This window comes from Wasmannia auropunctata, unplaced genomic scaffold, assembly GCF_000956235.1.
Source record: "Wasmannia auropunctata unplaced genomic scaffold, wasmannia.A_1.0 LD335883.1, whole genome shotgun sequence".
Classification (NCBI taxonomy): Eukaryota; Metazoa; Arthropoda; class Insecta; order Hymenoptera; family Formicidae; genus Wasmannia; species Wasmannia auropunctata.
The window spans coordinates 2,883-24,027 of record NW_012027007.1 but is presented as its reverse complement, the minus strand read 5'-3'; the positions used below and the strand labels follow the sequence as shown (position 1 = coordinate 24,027).

Here is a 21,145-nt window from a genome sequence, read left to right as displayed (position 1 = left end):
GCACGTCAAAGCTACGTACACGCACGTGCGTGTATTGCATAACAAACCGTAGAGCGTTAACACGAAACGCTTGCCAATTAGCATTGATAAGGGTTCATATATAATACCGAATGATTATATGGCATTACGGGCGAGAAGGATGAAATGCTTGTTAGCCGATATGTATCTTGTTTACAAGAGAGCATACCGATGCTGCTTATTTCCGTGGACAATATTTGAAATTAATTGAAACTCGAAGCGAAAGATCATAATTTGCGAGATTACTTTTAAATGTCAAGCCGTATTTAAGTAGAGCTTACAAGCTTTATACTCCTGCATTCCCGCGTGCTCTAATTTTCTAGGAGAGGCTGAAAACTGATGTCCACCGTAAACGCGATCATATAACAAAAAGTCACGTAAAACTGACAGGATCATTCCTCATTACGTTGGAAAACGAAGGATTAAATCCTTAAAGCACTGCTGCGGAGTCCACCTCCCTCTTTCTCTTTTTCTCTCTGTCTCTTTCTCTCTCTTTCTCTATTGCGCATTCGACATCTCAATTATTATATCGAATATCAAAGGCCACGCACGTGGAAAAGAGTAATCTCATTTATTTTAACGCCCCGGTATTAATGATAGATACATCGCGTAGCAACTTTTGCTATAATACTGCCTGAATTTCATGAAAATTTCATGAGTGGGATAGCGGCGCGCTTATAAGGGTTGAAATTCAACGGTGTGACGCCGCGCACCCGTATACCATTGCCGCATTAATAACGGCGCACACACGTCGATAGTTAAATTTTCCGAAACGCATTAGGCACAGGTGTTCGATTAACGGTTCCGCGCTCGTTAGCTTCCGCAAAACGCGCGGCGTAGCGCGGCGCGGCGCGGCGCGGCGCGGGTCGATCGATCGAGCGCGCGCGGCATCATCATCGAATATCGACGCACGTCCGCGACGGTCGGCGTTTGCGAAATTTCGAAGCCGAAAATCTCGCGGCGGCGGCAGGGGATGCTGCCTGCCTGCCTGTCCACCTGCCTGCCTGCCTGCCTGCCTGCCTGCCCGTCTAACCCGCCTGCCTGCCTGCCTGCCTGCCTGCCTGCGTCCGGGATACTCTCCCGCCGGCCGCTATCGATCTTTCCCAGAGCACAGCGAGAGCGCGCGCGAGAGAGAAGACATCTCCTCGGTATCCCTGCCGCACGTGCGCGCACACGTATACATATATATAGAGACATACACACATACACACACGTACACGGACCAACACACGCGACATTTGCCCACACCAATTGGAAGATAAGCGTCCGTGAGCCCTGCGCACACGCGCACATCGAGTGCGGCTACCTTACTTACGAAGACGATAAGCGTTCGTGAGCCTCCGTACACAGACGCGAGGACCGATACCTACTCGAGTAGTACTCACGACCACGAGGACGGCAAGGGGCGGCCGTCGGACTCACGTGTACCGAGGAGAGAGATACGCAAATACACAGACGTATACATATACTCGAAAACGCGCGTTCGATGCGGAGATAGTAATATACCCCAAGACGGTCGCGGACGGTAGCGCGCGTACGAGACGCGCGCGGAGCGGAGCGGAGAAGCCGTGGGAGGCTCGGACGCGTAACCAGCCGAGCTACACTCCGCACTCCTCGAACACCCGCGTCCGCCTGACCCGAGAGGGAGACTTCAGTAAGCTCGGAGCTTTCAACCGGTCCGCTGGCCGTTCGCTATCGACGTCGTCGCCGACCGCCGCGTCGCGTCGCGTCCCGGTATACGAAATCCGTCTCGACGGAACGCGATAAAGCTGGTGAACGTCGCGCATCGATCGACCCTGGACCCGGGACATCCTCCGTGCGAACTGTCGTTCGCGAAATCTCTCGCGTATCTCCGAAACTGAAACGGAAAATAGAGAGGCGTCCCCGAGCGAGTGAAAACTGCGAAGAGTATCAGCGAGCTGATCTCAAAATATGACACTGGCGGAACGAAGTAATCCTTCGAAAAGTTGTGCTCCGAGAATCAGCGACTATCTTACCGAATGATTTCAAGTTTCTTCAGAGATCAGTTTGTTACTAGACGGTTGCTGATCGGCATCGCGAGGGTCCAGCGGCATCGCCTTACTCACGAAACGATCCCGTCGGCGGGGAAAGGATGAAGACGAGGAAAAGGAGCTCGCGAGGACGTGCCGGTCGATGCGGTTTCGAGTTTGCGATCGCGTGTCAACGGGCTGCGCGCTGATCCTGCCCCGCGCGAGATCGGAGCGATCCTCGATAAATAACTCGCGGGGAAGGGGAGGGGACGACTTTTCTATATTTGAGGCCGACGACGTGGGGACGATCGAAGCCGCGTGCGGAGGAGGCGATGATCTCGTTCCCGGAAGCGGCCGGAGATCCTCCCATTTAAGAGCTCCACGTCGTCGATCACGCGTGATCGCGCGACTGTCCCGGCTAAATTGTCCCGTACGTAAATCGTCGACGCGCGCGACACATCGCATGCTCCTAAATAAATCTGACGTGAGAAAGAAATGAGTTAATTATAGTGTGGGAAGTAACGCAGGCAGGAAGATAAGAAAAACCGCGGTTGAGTTCAACTTTGGGAGAGGCGAAGCAGCTCTCCGTGCGCTCGATCGTCAATCTTGCGACGCCAAGTGATACGGAGGCTGGAAAACACGTTGTGACGGATATATCGAACGGCGACGAACTTGAACGTGAAAAAAAAAATACGCGAGTTACGCGAGATGCGTCTGCGTGATTGCGCGGTAACGCTCGCGCTTTTCGAGCAATCGGTTCCGTCCAGTCGATCGCGATTGAACGCTTTCGGAGGTACGATCGTGCTCGACGCACGCCGGGACGAGAACGAAACGCAGTAGACTGAATGTATCCTTGACATGCTTGAATTAAAGAAAGGATATCGACGCGACGGAAAGAAGGAGGGCATGTTTACCGAGAGGGAATCGCGGGTGGGATAAAAATAAAATGCAACTTTTGTGTATATTCGTACGCTCGATGACGCTCGCGTTGAAGGGAAATGGTGACGAAACGTCGAGGAAACGTTGCGGTCTGTTGAAATGACGTGTGTACGACGTGGTGGATGCCGACGAAGGACTCGATCGTGTACGTGAAGGCGAGCGTTCACGTGCGGCAGGAAATCGCGAATGACATTTTGCAGGAGTGATGGCTATTTCGGGCCGGACACGCGGGTGTGCTGCATTTATAAGACATTCCTCGCGAATGGTTTACTGCAGGTGAGCAATGCAGATGGCTATATTTATGCTGGCACATCAATTCAGGTATTGTAAGCAAATCAAACGCGATCGTGCACCAAAGGAAGTGACTTCATCGAGGGGAAGTCCTTGGTCGCGAATTCTTGAAGGTCTAGATTTCTTGCGTAAGTCATTCAATGCAACACGTTGCATTTAGAGTTGACAATCGCATAATGCGCAAATTCTATAAATACTTAATCGAAATAATACAAAATATATTTGCATCTTTTAGGAGATTAAATTAAACAACGTTAAATTGGCAACCTTTTCGAATACTTGCTCTAAATATGATCATGCCTGTGCTAACAAACTCGAAAAAACAGAATATAAAAATAAACATTATTATGAAGTATATTATAATACGCAGGAATTGAGAAAATAACCTTAGTCTTCATAAAGATTTTTATTTGCAAGAATATCCTTGTACTCTCTTCTCTTTTAATAGCTCTCGAGCTGTAAGCTATTATAGATAAAAGACTTTTAGCGAGTCAAACTTTAATACTGTAAATAAACGAATATATGAAATGCTGTTTGTTGTATTAAATTTTATTCAAATGTAATTTTATTAACGCGTAGATAAAAAAATATAGTCTTTATTTTTCAAAACTAAGTTAAAAGCTAAGTTAAAAGGTGCAATATGCGCTTATAGTGCGTTCGAATACTTTAAACATAATAATTTATTTGTGGCAAAATTAAATTTAGCGCGATAGGTGTCTCGTAAAGTAAAAATAATTGCGACGCATCTATGATGCACTTCAATAATATAATAGAGAATTCACAAAAATGCCCATTGAGCTCGCATCCACTCATGTCGCCGTGACATTCCAATTATTCGCAGTCTCGATTCCAATTTAGCGGATAAAATGTCAGGGTTGTAAGAGCGAGAGACGCGCGCGGGGAGGATAATCATCGACAGGAAACGTATTAACAAGGGACTTAATGCGAAGCGGTTATTCTCGTTGAGAATTGCAGACGGTGGCGGCTAGGCGGACTTCTTCATGAATATTGAATTGCGTAATTTCATAATTCAGTGATTAGACGTGGATTTCCCCAGTGGGTCGTTGCCTTCGACCCTTCGCGGGGGACGGAGGAAAGTAAAAGAGGACGAAAACGCGTAAGAGAAAGGGCTAAACTGGAGAGGAAAGAAAGCTCTCGCTCTGCCGTACACGAGTTAGACGACTCACATCGATAAAATATAAAATTCATGGGCTCGCCCTCGATCCTCGACATTCATAGATTACATTTCAGATAAAATCGTAAAATTTTAAAGCATATTCAACACAAGTCGCATGAGATCTTGTCAAATTAATTCAAGAGCGACAACTGAAAGATCGTGAAAATTACGTCAGCGTGAATCATATTAACCGAGGCGGTAAAATGGAAAATTAAATTTTACATATTGCCACACGTACCATATATACATATTTATATATAAAAATCAATGCAAATTATCGAAGAGAATTCCTATAAATAAAATGACTTCGTGCTGCAAAAATATAAATAATTCTGTATCTTTGTCGGCGCATTTGACATAACGAAAATTGTTTGTTTTAATTTATTTATATTAATTTAATTAATGTTCCTTCAATAAATTATTTCTACAAGCTAATAAATTGCAAAAAAATGATCTCTTAATACTTCTAACAATATAAAGTAGTCTGTAGAATATAAAGGTGAAATAAAATTAGAACAAAGTATATTCTTTTGCGTTACGAAGAAATCGTATACTTTTTCAGATTCGTATTTCCGGGACTCGCGAAGACGTGCGTAAATACCGGGAAACGAAAGGGCGACGAGATGTGAAGCTTCCTCTTATTCGCACGGCTCTCACTGAACGTTCCTATTGCGCTCGATGCACGTTACATTAAGCTCAAGGTGATATGGAAGCAGAAGACGAAGTGGATGATGAGTTGTCGGAGGCCGTCGACACGGAAGTAATTAAACAGTTTGCATTAATGCTTTCGTCGTTATAACAGTATGGCTGCAATTTGTACAAACCAAAGGCATCTTGTCACTAGAACCTGGATACTGACGACTTGAAATTTACGTGTAAAGAATCCTTAAATACCACTTTTAATACTTTGGACTAAAATAATTATCCAAAAAAGACCAGCGTTTATAATTCTCTTTCTATTGCATTATATAAATTTCTTACTGTAAAGAGATACTGATATATTTTTAAAAAATTTAATTTTTAAGTCACGTGCATAAGAATAATAATAAAAACAATATCCAAATAATTTAAGAAGCTATTCATCAATTGACAAAGCGTATATTTTAAAAATTGTACTTTTAGAAAAGTATTATCAAAATATCAGGTTCTGCTCATGATACAATTAAAAGTCAGTCATTATTCAATTAGAGTTTCGCCTTTCCTTTTCGATCTTTCAAAATAACGTAGTTACGAATCAGAGATTAGCAGAATAAGATAAAGACGTGGCGAACAGATAATTTCGATTTGCGACAACTTTCGTAGGCGAATCATAACAACAACCTCGAGAACTTCGAGACGATGAAGATCTCTACGAAACCGGTGTCCGGAAGGACGTCGGAGAAGGACGACTGTCCTTTAGTGCGCTCGTTCAATCCCGAGCAATCGGAAATCGTCGGCTCCGCCGACGACAGTCCCGAAAAGTTGAAAACGTCCGCGCGATCAGAATCAAAAGTACCCCTAAGTACAAGCACAAAGACTGATGTGAAGGAGATTGAGATCGTCAGGCTGTGCAGAGGCAAGAGGGTCAGCTGCCAGGACACTATACACGAGTACGACGAGGACGACAACCTCACCATGGATAGAGTTGGAAGGTAATTGATTCATATAATAATTTCATGAATTATTCAATAGTAGCATTGTCGAATTAACTTTATAAATCTTTTTAAAGAGTTTTAACATTAAAAATGTATTAGCGTCGTCGTACAACAATATTATATATTTTACACTGATCATTCTTATTTATTTTATTTTCTCATATCGTTTAGACATTTAGATATTACTATTATTACTGTTGTTAATTGCTATAGAAAATAATGAACAAAATATGATAAATTTTTGTACAACACAACCGTTGTCTATTAAACAAAGGTATCTGGAGGCGCATCCTGCTGTAGCCGAAACGTGGCTGCGGGAAAAAGCGAGTTTCCAGCTTCGACAGAAATTGCAGAACACGTGTATGCTGCAAACAATAACACCGAGCGCACCGAGCGCGCCCAGCGTGCAGCAAGAGGAGAACCTTCTCAATCCAACCAAACGCAACAGCGTCACATCCGATCTCTTTCAAACCTGGCTGGCCTCGAGTTCACCCGCAAAGCGCAGCAGGAGTCCCAACAGGTAAGCGATATTAACAACGAAATAATTTTAGCTCACATCTTCATGTGTAATCAAATCGCTCCATGTCACAGACGTGTTAAGATAAATAACATGTTAACATAAATAATATAAAATTTGATAAACTAAATAATATATAAATATCGTATATAAGGCCTTTAATATTTTCATAAAATAATAAATCTTTTAAAAATATTTTTGAACTCAATTGGACTTCGCATCGTACTTAGGTAGCACAAGTATTAAATCTTGTAGAACTTACAGCACATTGATGGATCGTCGCGAGGCGCTCGGTAGACTGGACGAGAGCGATCTGTTTATGGAGCTGATAAGGGACGTGGCGAACGAATTGGACATCAATGTCCTCTGCCACAAGATCCTAGTGAACGTCGGCCTACTCACTTATGCCGATCGCGGCAGTCTGTTCCTGGCAAAGGGGCCCTTGGAGGACCGGTACCTGGTGGCGAAGCTGTTCGACGTCACCCAGGAAACCGAGCTCGAGGAAGCCATCCAACGGGCTAAGAACGAGGAGCTCAAAATACCATTCGGAGTCGGCATCGCCGGTTACGTGGCGCAAACCAAGGAGACAATTAACATCAAGGATGCTTACAAGGTTTCAGCTTACGTTTCTTGATGGGGGGGGGAGGGGTGTCTAATCGATATGATTCACTGAGCATTGAACTTTCCGTTTTCGAACTCAGGGAACGTTGTGATCATTAATATACAACGCCGTAGCTCGATGAAGCAAAATTCTAACTATTATACTCTCCGAGTAATTGTCTAAGAGCTAATTAATCGATGACATTTTGTGTCTTTGTCGACAAGATGAAAATAGATATTTCTCCGTTCGCAGGATCCGAGATTCAACAGCGCCATTGACATGCAAACCGGATACAAGACGACGTTGATTCTATCGATGCCGATCTGCAATTACGAGGGCGACGTTATCGGGGTCGCCCAGATCATCAACAAGACGAACGGCAGCAACGAATTCACGGACCGGGACGTCGAGGTGTTTCAAAGGTGGGAAAATTGCGGAAGAGATACGTTCCGAAAATTTATAGCTTCGCGTATAATTGCGTGCGTAATAACCACGTAACCGGACGTTTAGACCAGGCGTCGGAGCATAGTTTGCATTAACTGATTGCATAATGGCGCAAGGCCAGTTACAAGACTATGTAATTGCCATGTAGACGCAATTATAATCGGCGCCGCGCCCGATCGATACGTTTATTAATACGATCGCGCGTCTAATTTTACGACGGCATCGATTATCGCAGATACCTCACATTCTGCGGCATCGGCATACAGAACGCGCAGTTGTTCGAGCTGTCCGTGCAGGAATACCGACGCAATCAGATACTTCTCAATCTGGCGCGGAATATATTCGAGGAGCAGAACAATCTCGAGTGTCTCGTCACGAAGATCATGACCGAGGCGAAGGAGCTGCTCAAGTGCGAGAGATGCGCCGTTTACCTGCTCGATTTGGACTGCGGCGAGGCAGTAAGTGTACTTTCTCTCCGTGGATTTAATTTTCAAATGATATAACACTTGTTATCTACAAATATTGTTATTGGACTGTGTCGAACAAAGTCGCAGAAAATATAGATCGACTTTTTAAATTAACTTAGCAAAACAAATTAGTGTTTAATTAATTGGATATAATATTCGAAAAGGTTAACGCCACCACGTGATTGTATTAAAAGCACAATAAAAGATGCTAAGCCTCGTTTTAGGGGCATCTCGAGAAAATCGTCGAGCGGCCCGGGAAGTCGGTGCAAGAGAGCAGAAAGCCGTTGTCGAGAAGAGAGGTGAGTGGCACCGCCACGTGTTACTCGAATTTGTAAGTCTGATGATCTTTTTCTCTTTCCTGGCGGCTCAGAGCAATAACATCGACATGGAGGACATTATTCAACAGCACGTGAGTGATCCCGATTTTATAAACTGAGTATATACATAATGTAAATGAGAAAATGCAATTTTTCAGCCCTCCCGACGAAGCGAACGTATATTTCTTCGTCGTTTCTTCCGTGACGTTAATCAATTCAATCTTTTCGATAGCTTAAAATTTTAATTTTTTTAGAAAAACTAAAGATCTATTATTCTTCGATTTTTACATAATCTATTTTTTTTTCAGGCATCGACCGAGGGTAGCAAATTTACTATGGTATTCGAGATGGAGAACGAAACGCAAGAGGCCCGGGTCTATCGACCAAGTAAAAACAATCTGTCGAGTTCCCTGGGACAGATCGCGAGATACGTCGCCGCGTCGGGTCAAATTCTCAACATTGGCGACGTCGCTACGTGGCTGAAGAAAGGCGTAATGGAGAGCGGAAAGGAGCCCATCAGAAGTATCCTGTGCATGCCGATTGTCAACGGACAGAGAATCGTCATCGGAGTTGCTCAATTGATCAACAAGGTTTGAATTGAATAAAATTTCCTTCTTAATTTTTAAGTAATAATCCGTAATAATCCGCAATAATCTTGAATAATCTAATATTAATCTGTTATTGATACTTTACATTTGCATTTAGATATATTTTGCATTTAATCCTTAATAAGTCGTTAATAATCTGCATGTGCTGTATTATAAATCACATGATTTTTATGTTATTGACTTTTTAAACTATGCATTGCTTGAAGACAGACCTGAATGTCAAGCAATAATATTGTATTATGATTAAAAAAAACAGATATTAGTGCAGACGTCATAAGGAATATTCTTTTATCCTTTATTAGCAATTCGCTAGATAAAATCATTAAGAGCGATGGATACTCGTTAATAACGGAAAAAAAATTCTTTGCAGGACAACGGCACAGCCTTCACCGACTCGGACGTGTCGATATTCGAGGCGTTCGCTATTTTCTGCGGCCTCGGTATTCACAATACGCAGATGTACGAATCCGCGTGCAAGCTGATGGCGAAGCAGAAGGTGGCCCTCGAGTGCCTGAGTTATCACGCGACCGCCAACAACGACGATGCCCTGAAACTCGTCTCCGATCCCATACCGTCCGCGGAAACGTACAACCTCTATAGCTTCACGTTCATCGACTTCGATCTCACCGACGAAGACACGTGCCGCGCCACCATCAGGATGTTCAAACAGTGCGATCTCATACAGAAGTTCCACATACCTTACGACGTCCTATGTAGATGGATCCTCAGTGTGAAGAAGAATTACAGGTGTGGCTATTTCAATCTCGTTTCATTTATTTTGTCCCACGACGCCTCTTAAAGATACTAAACGCGCAATCTTAAATCGGAATCACAACCGAAAATTATTCCCGACAGGCCAGTAAAGTACCACAATTGGCGGCACGCGCTCAACGTCGCGCAAACGATGTTCGCGATGCTGAAGACCGGCAAGATGGAACAATTCATGACCGATCTGGAGATCCTCGGGCTTCTGGTGGCCTGCCTCTGCCACGATCTGGACCACCGCGGCACCAACAACGCGTTCCAGACGAAAACCGAATCTCCACTGGCGATCCTTTACTCGACCAGCACGATGGAGCACCATCACTTTGATCAGTGTGTCATGATCCTGAATTCCGATAGCAACAACATCTTCCAGAGTTTATCGATGGAGGATTACAGACGCGTGATGAAGGTCGTGGAGAGCGCCATTCTGTCGACCGATCTGGCGATGTACTTCAAAAAGAGGAATCGTTTCATGGAAGTGATCGACGAGGGCGAGTTCGATTGGCAGAGCGAAGAGAAGAAAGAATGTAATTCCTCGATAGTTTTCATTCGGTGATTTTTTATAATGTCACAATTAATTAATTTTGTCCGTTTTTTTTTCACAGTACTATGCGGCATGATGATGACGGCGTGCGACGTGAGCGCGATAGCGAAGCCCTGGGAGATACAGCATCGCGTGGCGAAGCTGGTGGCCGACGAATTCTTCGACCAAGGCGATCTCGAGCGCCTCCAACTCAACCAGCAGCCGGTGGCGATGATGGACCGCGAGAGGCGGGATGAATTACCGCAGATGCAGGTCGGCTTCATCGACGTGATCTGCCTGCCACTCTACAAGGTCATGTCAGAGACGTTCCCGTGGATACTGCCGCTCTACGAGGGCACCACGGAGAACCGAAGAAACTGGCAGGATTTGGCGGAAAAGGTCGAGATGGGATTGACGTGGATCGATCGCGACACGATCGAGGAACCAGTCGAGGAATTCGTTTCTTACGAGCCTAAGGACATCGAGTTCACGGTGACGACTTTGAACTGCGCTCACGCCGACAGGAAGGAACAAATGCCCGAGAGATCGTCGCTCGGCAGGTTCGCCTCGCTGAGGAAGGGCGGGCGTACGTTGAGCAAAGGGGTCCGGCATCGCATCAGCAGGTCTCTCTACGCCAGGAGCAGCTCGGAGGACGCCGGCAAGTCGAAGGCACTGCTGCCGGAGAGAAAGAATCGGAACAAGTTGTGTCTGCTCATTTGACGGCTAACTTCGACGACGCTCGAGAGCATCCCCGAATGATGGCCAACGGGTGGCGATACTTGGAAATGGAGTATATGAATATACATCGCAGCTTCCAGGTCGCGGAAGATGGAATCTTTAACGTTGAGATTACCTGGAAGCTGGAAGTTTGACAGATCTGTAGACGAGCTGTCATTGAAAAAAAGAGCTTTAGGGTGAACCTAGAAGACGCTCTTAGAGGAATAAGATTGTCTGTTTCAATAACCAAGTCAGACTATTCTCGAAGAGTAGAATGATACCGAATGGAATTATTTCAAAAAAGCTCTCTTGAAGCTGCTTTCACTTGCAGCTGAAAACACTTACGGGAAATGAATCCTTTGGGAGAACTCTTAGAAGAAAAAATATTGATATTTGCAAAAACGATCATTATATGTCATCTTTTCACTCAAGATTGACCATATTTGATCAAATCTAAGATCGATCGAAATAAAAAGACAAAAAGAGAAATAACGATAAATTTAGCAATTTGTAAAAATTAAATATTCGTGCGAAAAACGAGTTTAATTAGATCTCAGAAACCTGACAATATCAACAAGAAGAAATCAAGTCAAAGAATAACTTTCAATACAAAAAGTAAAATAGATAGAAATGTGATAATTCACATTTCAACAAAAAACTGGTTTGATTTTCGAAAGATTCATTATGACACTCTATCATTGTTCATTTCACAATTTTAATTAAATTAAAAATCTCGGTATTATTTGATCGAATTAGACATGAATTCAAATAAAAGTATATTCAAAATTCAACGTCATGTAAAACTTTAGTATAAACAAGAAAATTATAGAACGAAATAAATGCATATTCACAAAAACTTCCGAAAAACATGCCCGGAAAGGAAAATACGCTCAAAGAAGATATTCCATTGATTCTGGCGCATTTTTCACTAACTCCATTGCCAGACGTAGAAAAACGACGAATCAAAATATCGAAATAATTAACGAAATGGCGAATCTTCGTAGGGCAAAAGACGATAAACTGCGTAGCCCGAGAAAAAGAAAGAGTAAAAGATCAGTAGAGACGAAACGGGAGTATCCGAGATAATCTCACGAGACATAAACTGTACATCGCGCATCGGATCCCGAGAAGACTGTTGCCCGTAGATTTTAAGGCGATAATACGTAGACAACGGTATTACGTATAAAAACGTATGCTTAGTCGATGGCTAGGTAGCTAGAGAACTTGAACGGTCGGTCGTTGCACCTCACAACGACATTGCTCATAATCGCAATCCCGTAGAACGCGAGGAAGCGTGCTGTATGTGTGAATGTGTCGGGCGTCGTCGGACGATGATGATAATGAAGATGAATTCAATTTTGACAATCTTTTTGTATCACATCTTGATGATATTCTAGGCTATACAGTTCGGCGTACGAAGGGATCGGTGAGGCTTACAGACCGAAGACGTGCGAATCGGACTCGCGGACACGCTGCTCCCACGATATGGCAGTTTGTAAGTCAGAAACGAGCGCAGTTTAATTGTTTTGCCATCTCAGACTTTTCTTCAGAGCGATCTCCGCGATAATAAAGAGAGAGAGAGAGAGAGAGAGAGAGAGAGAGAGAGAGAGATGCGCAATTGATACGATTAAGACAAAAAAAGAATTGCTCTCAAGTTGAAATTTCTTCATTTTCAATTAAATCCTTAAAATTGTCAGTAAAATAAATAAATTTAAAATATTTCATAGATTCTATAAATAAAGAACTTTAAGTAGATATATAAAAAGATATTTTGAATCTTGTAACAAATTTAAAATTTTGAATTTTCTGAAACGAAAGAATCTCGTAAGTAAATTTAATGCGTTTTGAATCGTGTGTAAATAAAAAATTTCAACGACTTTAAATTTTGTAAGTGAAAATTTTTGAAATAGAGCGCATTTTCAATTTCGTATGTGAATAAATAAAAAAACTTATATATTCCTACAAGAAAATAGATTTTCCTTTCGAGGAATTTGAGGCTGACTTGGAAAGTCGCTAATACGATCACGCAAGTCCAGGAATATCCTTCGATTGCGTGTATATGTAAGATCTTTATACATGTACACATAAAGCTCATGAGTACATAGCGAGCGGTGGTACTTTCATGTCGTATCAATGTCTCGTAAACGAAGGCAATGATAGGATTATCTCGTGCACGCAACGTACGTAATCTGTGACGCAAGCATGATCGCGAGTCCACCGCGATTATTTCCGCAGTTCGAGCTTTTGTCGAACCGTTGACCCTTCGAAAGGAGATCGGCAAGTTTACACACAAATTCCGTTATTCGCGACAAAATCACGTTTACGTTTCCGTTGTTTCATCGCACATATTCCGGATCGCGCGATTCCGATCTCCGAGCGATCAGAGCCCGCGGTAAATTAATACCTCTCTCTTTTCGCGTTTAATTGGCGTCGTACGAACCGCCGATCAGACATCGCGAAAAAAATCAGTTAAATCGGAGTGCCCTCGTTTATACTTTCCCCCCAAAACTTTCCAAGCGCATTATGTTTTCCGAGTGTGAGTCTGAGAGTTGAACAACACGAGAGTGAGACTGGTTTCTAGTCTTTTGATATAGCTGCGAATCAATATGCCTATCAGAAATTGTTGCACATGGTTAAATAAAATCTGGATGTGCTCAAACAGCCGCACGGACGTGCCGAATTATTTGAAATACCCCGAGAACGTGACAGATCGCCTTTTATTTCGGCCTTTTACCTTAGTGTAGATATTAGTCAAAGTATTATTCAAAAACCATTACACCTATCTTAATCTCCCTATCTTAATCCTTTATGGTTCAAATTATTTTTCACAAATAAAAGGTTTTAATTTAATCTAATCAATGGATTTAATATGGCAGAATTTTTATTACTCGCAGAAATTTCTGTAGATCTTCAAAATATTTACCAAAAAATTAAAAAAAAATTAAATTAAAAAAATTTTAAATCAAATATTAAATATCTCAATTTAAATATGGAACATTGTTCCTCAAATGGTAAAAACTGATGTTTGCACATTATTACAATGTTATTTTTAACAATGAGTTTTTAATTTTTGTATCAGTTTCTTCACAAATTGTGGTATTAATTTTTTTTATTGACTCTAAAAATTATATTATATTTAAGAATTTGAATCATAATTATGAGATATTTAATATTTGATTTAAATTTTTTTAATTTAATTTTTTTTACATGTAAAAGCTTCGGTTTTAAAATCATGACATGCATGCACATACCTGGCGATAAACGCGCAGCGATTCCACCTTCATTGCAAGTACATCCTCGATGAAAAATTAATTTAAAGCCGAAACTCCGAAGCCTGACTCTCCGGATGTGTGAAAGCAGATCCCGATGCTGAAATTACAATATATTGACGATAAGAAATGGCAATTCGTGTGCGACACTTAATGCGTCACGAAAAACGTTCAGTCTCGCGATGATTTTTCACGCGCGAAATCAATCTTTAAATTGCAATAAATATGAAATAATCTGAATCTGAAACGCAATTAATTATAATTAAATATGCATGGCATCTGACGATTGTGCATCAATCGCGTTTTCATTCGTGAAAAAGTAGCTTGAAAGACACGTAGATCGAGCCGGGAATGTGACAACGAGATCGCCGGGCACTGAAATCGCGATAATAATAAACGATATCTGCAATACAATACTACCGCGACAATACTTGCGACGAATGCACCGACGAGATCTTGATAAATATTAGTGTGAGATTCGGATAATCATGACCGCGAGATATGCGGAACGATTCGAACGCGACTTCGCGACTTCAATATAGCGCGTTTCACGACATTGAACTTATCGACAGACGCAGTCCTCGAAGAGGTCGGGACGGCGCAGCTAACTTTACAGTAATTGGTTCTCTATCTCCTCACTTACATTTTATATATATTTATAAAGTATGTACAACTGAGACGAATGTTTTGCTTTTATTCGAGGCAGAAATAACATTCGCCTTCGTGGCGGATCGCGATTCAAATTTTATCGAGGAACGATATTGCGAGTTCAGAGTTCTGAACTTCGAGATGGCTTATTGTTTTTTGCTAAGTCTCATTGCCAAGATGACGCTAGTGCACGGCGACCGTTTTTTGCGTTAAATTTCCATAAAACTAATAATGATTCTTTCAATATTATCTCAATTAAACGCTTCCTCAAGATTTCTTTATTGCTTAGAAAAAAAAAAAGCGGATTGCCAGATGCACTTTGGCCGGTTATACGTCGATAACATTATAAGTCCATAATTTATAAATAAATTATAATTTCATAAATATATTAACTTAAATGTTATATAGTATTAAAAAACTTAATAGGTATTGCATTTTTATTATAATCGTCACTTTGCTCTCTTTCGCTGCAGCGTTTAAAAAAATCTGAACACTCGAAATAAAACGAGGAAAGGAGAAGGAAACGTTATCTCAATGGGAAAATCGAGGGCGGATCTTCAATGCGGACCGTATATATTTACGCCGTTTTTATTAATAAAACATTTAGAAATTACACTCGTACGATGGTGTCCTTTACAGTTACGGATCATCAATCCAATATTGGTCCTACTAAATTAAATTAAGTATAACAAACGGTTCCTCCCTTTTTTCTTTATCTGCTTCCTTCCGTCTCCTTATTACTTCGCGTCGACGATTATAATCCGCTATATACACACATTATATGCAAACATGCGTACGCGCGCACGTGCGCGACATGCGCGCGCGCGCATGCAGTCAGAGCCCTATGCACGTGATATTGCGACGTCCCAAAGAAATTGGTTGACGGGAAACTTCCCGTAATTTCCCGGGAGACTTCCTTCCTGCGGCTTCCGTTTATTTGTTTATTTTTTCTTCCTCCCTCCTTTTTTCTTCGATATCACGCTTTCTCTCACTCGATCTCGGACGATCTCCGGTCCGTACGTCTCTCCTACGGGCGCTCACACGCGCTAGGAAATCGCACGCTGAGGCAGTGACACGCTTATTTGGCAAGATCCTTTCATCGCAACATTACAACGTATCGGGCAGGCTCCGATTGGGCATTGTGACCAAGAACGAGAGAGATCGTTCGCCGTTGCGTGCACGATACCGCGGTAAGCGCGCGTAAATCGAGACCTTTTTCAACCGACTGTGGAACCTCGACAAGCCCGAATTCCTGACGCCACGTGGACACGCGAGATATCTTCCCGCGTTCGTCGTGCCGTTCTCTACGCTCACGAGGCTCACGTTACGCTGGATGTCAAGCTAATCGACGATAGACGAATGGTAGTGCCAGAAAAGACTCTAAGACTCTCTTCCTCGGCGTTGCGTCTCGCGTGTTACGATATACTTTAGGCTCCCAAAGCGCGTAAGAGAAAGCAAAGGTAGACATGGTGTTGCGTCGTTGTATCGTTTGAGATCATTGTTATTTATAACTAATTAGCGGGAACGGAATATGGAAAGCGTCCAGCGTCGCGACGGGTGACCAGTTTCGACTTGTCAGAGAGCGGACTAAAGCGTACGTAGTTTCGCGCTGCATCGCAAACGGTTTTCGCCTTGATCACAATGCCGATTCAACTTGTAACGTAACTTATCTTTTTATATCACCGCTTCTTTCACACAATTTCTTTCTTCTTCTCGGGGTTTTTTCCCCCCCTTTTTTTTAGCCAATCCTCGGGTTTCTTTACGGCGCGACAAGTGTTTTGTGCGAATTCCAATTCGAATCTATCCGTCTTCGCTTGTCGAGAGGCATCCACACGCGCGCGACTGAACTGAACATCCCTCACTCAATTGTACATACGTATAGCGAAAAGACTTTACGCTTTACGCGCGCGGATACACAAGACGTAATGGAAGATACATCGCGGAAGATGAGAAGAACTCGGAGATTCGTACATACAGCATTCGTCGAGAACGAGGTTCACGCCTCGTAATCGAGGTTCTTCGTTCGACGGAACCTTGAACGAAACACGCGCTACAGACGCCTAACATCGTACGCCATCTCATCGCTAAGTAATTCACGCAGACACGCATCTCATTCACGTCTCTCATTAATTAAATGCAGGTGATACGATAAAAGTCATAAATGAACAGTAAAAAAATATGTAGACCCCGTCGTATACATGACAAATCAATGTGGCGGCCAACGGTGAGCCTAACTCGCGTCGTTTAACGACGTGTGCAAAGGACGAAGTTACGCTTCCCTACCGTACCCTGATTCGCCACATATACCTCATATACTTTCGTATGTTATATGTTCTGTGTACGCACATAGAAAATTGAACTTATAGAAGTGCCACGGTGTTTCGTTACACATCCACGCGCTTCGATGCACGCCCTCCCTCGAGAACGCAGTAGCTGCCACTTAGGATCGAGACACCACGAATGCGAGTGAACGCCGAGACTCTCTTGCCGCGATCAGACCGACCTTGTATAAGCTTGCTTCGTCACAATTGAATTGACAGATGAATCTACGACAGCGCGAAATCCCCACGAATCAATCGCGCACATTCCCGCGTACGTATTTCTTGTTTCCCGCAAGTTTTCACTCTCACACACATGCACGCGCATATTACAATCTGATCATACTGCGTCAATCTACATTTACCTTTTAGAACTAAGTACGAGGCACGATCCGGCGACAAGAGAGTCTTGGCTTGTCGCACGCGTGTACGGCAAGAGCAATCGTGCAAGGTGCACCTGAGCAATTTGCGGCCCACAAGTTACGATGACGGGAAATCTGTCCTTTTTTTTTTCAAGCCTTGCAGAATTTTCGGCACCTTGTGAAAAATGACTCAAACTAACCGGTATGTCCCATAATTGTGCCGACAGGCACTCACGAGCGCGTGCATGTCCGTGATTCTGGCGAGGTAATGTCCAGAGTGCTGCACGGGGGGTCACATGAAGAACTCCCTGGATCGGCTAATATGCAGTCACGACGCGGGTCTATCCAGTACCGAGATCTCTATTAGCCTAAGCCCGCGCGTCGTCGGATCTGTCAGCAGGAGGCCGCGTGGCTTGTACACTCGATCGTTCTGCTCGCAGACGAACTTGGCGACCTTGCGCAGACACTTTTCGTAGTGCGTTTCGGTGCATATACTTATCAGATAACCCGTGAGACAGTATAGGCAGCTCTCGCAGTATGTAGAACAACTGGCACGCTCTGCCTCGACGAAGTAGTTGTTCAACTGATTGATTGTGTACTCGAACAATTGTCTGTCCAACTAAATTGGGGAAATATTTGGTGATAAGTATCCCTCAATCGTTTCTTCTAATTTTCAGAAAGCGTATTCAATTCCTATATACAGATTAGAAGTTTTCGCGACCGTGATACTCACCCTACTTTCCAGTTCTGTGGGGAACCGCGTTTGGAACTTAACCATAGTACCTTCGCTGTAGTCGCGCTGTATAAAAATCTTTTGACAGTTTTGAGGAGGCCCTCCACCCGCCTGCCCTCGTCCCGCGGACATGTCCTCCAGCGGCGTGAGGGCGGCATGATTGCCCTAAAAAAATACAACGCACATAGCCATTTTTATTACATATTGTCGAATCTATTCTGAATACTAATACGTGGTCTACAACTTCATCTTTCCCGACGATATAAGAAATTTTCATGTTAACAAAGAGCAAAATTTATTACAAACATTAATATCAAATTCTTGTACAATAACGTACTTTTCTCTCGTAAATAATCTCTTCGGGCAGTATGCATAATGTTTTCTTCGAGCTCGGGCTCTATAAAATAAAATGTAACATCGCATAACTATCTTCGAATTTCTTGGAAAGATTCTGTATTTTCATCTGTACTTTCTTTTTACAAACAATAAACGCAAAATACAATCTCACGCTCTTAACGTCAACCAATAAGTATCGCAACACTGCATATATCACCGCTGATATTGGAGACAATTGTATTTGGCATTAGCGTAAAACTTGCAAAAATACATTGACATACTTTTCTGTCATTATTGATCCCTTTTAAATTACATTTCGGACGAACTCGCTAAACACTGCCGCGCACAAAATGAAGCTTCCACGCTGAAGTTTCAACCCGCTACTCGCCTCGGGGAAGCTCCCGTTTCCCTCTCATCACACTCTTTCCGCCCGGAGTTAACCACAAAAAAACCGCACCCAGCTCTCACCTCGGAGATCGCGAGGACGGGCAGTCGCATCCTCGCTTCGTTTCGTCAGTCGCGATCGCTGACTCCTCGTTCAAAGATCGACACGCGGGGGGAGGGAGGAGATTTTCGAGGGGCAGATCGCGTGGAGGAGTGAAACCAGGCGAAATGCCTTTCGCGATCGAGAGGATGACAGCGAGGAGGCAAGCGCGAGAGAGAGAGAGAGAGAGAGAGAGAGAGAGAGAGACGGACAGCGAGGAAGAGTGAGAAAGTGCGCACGGACTCACCAGTGGCATTTTGAGCTTCGTCTTGCCGGTTGGTTGCCGCACGTTCCCGACGAAAGCCGAGCTCGACCGTTGCCGTCGCGCTCGCGGTCGCCGTGTCTATCTTGGACGCGGATCGGCGCGACGAGGACTCGGGGAAATCGGCCGAGGGCACCGCTGCCGCCTGCACGCACACGAACGGACCCCACGACTCCGCGACACTCCGCGGCCGCCATGGACGATGCGCGCGCAGCGCGCGCATGCGCCGACCTGTGCCGCGTGTGCGCTGTGCTCGGACTGCTCAGTGTTGTGCGATTCGAGCCTTCCTTCACTCACTCGCCCGCGCTCTTCGCTCCATTTTCGCGGATCAACGAGGGCACGCGTTCGGACTCCGAGTTTTGAGGAACAGGTAGACTGGAAGGCGTCGTCGAAGGTGCCGAATTGAACAGAGCAGCTTCCATTCCGGGATCCATTTCTTTCTGCGCTTGTGGCTTTTTACGCGCTTTCCGCTTGTAACACCATTTCGCTTTCGGCGCGAGAGGAGAAGGACGAAAGAAGAGAAGAGAAAATTGCTGCAGGTGACTGAAGAATGAGTTCAGAGAGATAAATCGGTGAATTTCTTTACTTAAATTTATATTTGCCTTTTCTTAATACGCGAAAAAGAAATGTCAAGATTACGGATCGCTATCGTGTTTCAATTAATTAAGCAACGCCGTCATTTTCATGAAAATATTTTCAAATTTATGCAATTAATAAAATAAATAAATAACGAAAGAAACGAGAGAGAGAGAGAGAGAGAGAAATGTTAAAACATCTACAGATTTCTATAGAAATATGTGAAAACGTCTGACAATGTTGTGCTACTTGCAGTTGTTTTTATACATATATATTTAACTCTTAGTAAAATCGAAGAGATATCCTGGAAATTGAAAACATGATGAAATAAAGAAAAATAATAAAATTTTGAAAAAATCCATATTTTGTTGTAAAAGAGACAATGGCAGGAAAATAAAAGAAGATAAGATTAATATTAAAGATTTCCGAAGTTAATAATAAAACTATTTTAGATTTTTTAATTGGAATTATAATGATGTGATGTTTTAAGATGGCTCAAAAAAAGCTTAATCAATGCAATGTATAATAATATTATCAAATTTGTTATATCAAACGATTTATTATCTCTATATAGAACAAATAATAGAAATAAGTTTTTAAATTTTAAGGTATAATATTAATTTATAACATAGTTGCTGAATAAAAAAATATAGAGTAGGTACGTATGAAATAAATGAAAATTCTAAAAAGAGATACAAAAAAGATTAAACGTATAAGACAACATATAATTTTATTGTAGAAAAATCATAAATTTTTTTATAATTTGTTAACGCTGACACATATTAAACAAAAATAATTAATAAATTACTGAAAAATTAAATAAAAAGTCATTAATCAATCTTGGAGTGATAAAAACGCTGTGAAGTAGGACATGGCCATTCGTATAACCTTTAAATCAAATAAATCGTTTTATAGTTCTATATACATGCTTATACGAAAGAAAAACTTTGAGCAATTTTCCATGGTTCACTTACCGCAGCATAAGTGGCAATAGATAATGGAATCATATTACCTGCTTTTAATCCGCATGGTACATTACTTCTGTAAAGAGTTATTATCATTAAAGATTTTAGTCTAGGCGAGAAATTGTACCATTCTGCCGCGTATCTGTAAATGTATATAAGTTCGATTATTGATTTATCTTATCA

General features: G+C 42.7%; 4 protein-coding genes across 6 annotated transcripts in view; 1 reads left to right on the top strand and 3 right to left on the bottom strand.

Moving 5' to 3' along the window:
- LOC105455692 (G protein-coupled receptor kinase 5) overlaps positions 1-14,373 on the bottom strand; it is a 69,750-nt gene extending 55,377 nt beyond the window's left edge. Inside the window, exon 1 of the mRNA XM_011699191.1 lies at positions 14,261-14,373. The gene's annotated coding sequence lies outside the window, so the exon portion shown is untranslated. The remainder of the gene's footprint in view (positions 1-14,260) is intronic.
- On the top strand, positions 1,479-11,393 carry LOC105455697 (cGMP-specific 3',5'-cyclic phosphodiesterase-like). Of its 2 annotated transcripts, none has more exons than XM_011699199.1 (13): positions 1,479-3,224; positions 4,979-5,176; positions 5,719-6,047; positions 6,325-6,570; positions 6,832-7,180; positions 7,421-7,590; positions 7,848-8,070; positions 8,304-8,378; positions 8,450-8,488; positions 8,705-8,986; positions 9,375-9,751; positions 9,860-10,296; positions 10,375-11,393. In XM_011699199.1, exons 2-13 carry the CDS (start codon positions 5,123-5,125, stop codon positions 11,010-11,012), a joined length of 3,219 nt encoding a protein of 1,072 aa, XP_011697501.1. In that variant the 5' UTR covers positions 1,479-3,224; positions 4,979-5,122; the 3' UTR covers positions 11,013-11,393. The 2 variants fall into 2 exon arrangements, with proteins under 2 accessions (XP_011697501.1, XP_011697500.1); XM_011699198.1 differs by having other exon boundaries at positions 6,823-7,180.
- Positions 14,374-15,498: 1,125 nt separating the features above from the next.
- Positions 15,499-19,629, bottom strand: LOC105455691 (golgin subfamily A member 7). Of its 2 annotated transcripts, XM_011699189.1 has the most exons (4): positions 19,407-19,629; positions 18,677-18,736; positions 18,340-18,504; positions 15,499-18,225 (listed from the first exon to the last, which is right to left on the bottom strand). In XM_011699189.1, the coding sequence occupies exons 1-4, from the start codon at positions 19,413-19,415 to the stop codon at positions 17,935-17,937; spliced, it is 525 nt and encodes a 174-aa protein (XP_011697491.1). In that variant the 5' UTR covers positions 19,416-19,629; the 3' UTR covers positions 15,499-17,934. The 2 variants fall into 2 exon arrangements, with proteins under 2 accessions (XP_011697491.1, XP_011697492.1); XM_011699190.1 differs by lacking the exon at positions 18,677-18,736.
- Positions 19,630-20,842: 1,213 nt separating this feature from the next.
- LOC105455719 overlaps positions 20,843-21,145 on the bottom strand; it is a 2,056-nt gene continuing 1,753 nt past the window's right edge. The window contains exon 6 of the mRNA XM_011699249.1: positions 20,843-21,104. Within this exon, the coding sequence (XP_011697551.1) occupies positions 20,927-21,104 (178 nt within the window). The 3' untranslated portion in view covers positions 20,843-20,926. The remainder of the gene's footprint in view (positions 21,105-21,145) is intronic.

What these genes read in the sequence shown, in the direction of transcription:
- LOC105455697 (XM_011699198.1), top strand. Translation starts at nt 5,123, where the DNA reads ATGGAAGCAGAAGACGAAGTGGATGATGAGTTGTCGGAGGCCGTCGAC. An exon ending in ACATCAAGGATGCTTACAAG is followed by an intron (nt 7,181 to 7,420) that starts GTTTCAGCTTAC and finishes CTCCGTTCGCAG; the next exon opens with GATCCGAGATTCAACAGCGC. An exon ending in AGCCGTTGTCGAGAAGAGAG is followed by an intron (nt 8,379 to 8,449) that starts GTGAGTGGCACC and finishes CTGGCGGCTCAG; the next exon opens with AGCAATAACATCGACATGGA.
- LOC105455691 (XM_011699189.1), bottom strand. An exon ending in AGATTATTTACGAGAGAAAA is followed by an intron (nt 18,505 to 18,676) that starts GTACGTTATTGT and finishes GTATTTTTTTAG; the next exon opens with GGCAATCATGCCGCCCTCAC. An exon ending in CCACAGAACTGGAAAGTAGG is followed by an intron (nt 18,226 to 18,339) that starts GTGAGTATCACG and finishes TCCCCAATTTAG; the next exon opens with TTGGACAGACAATTGTTCGA.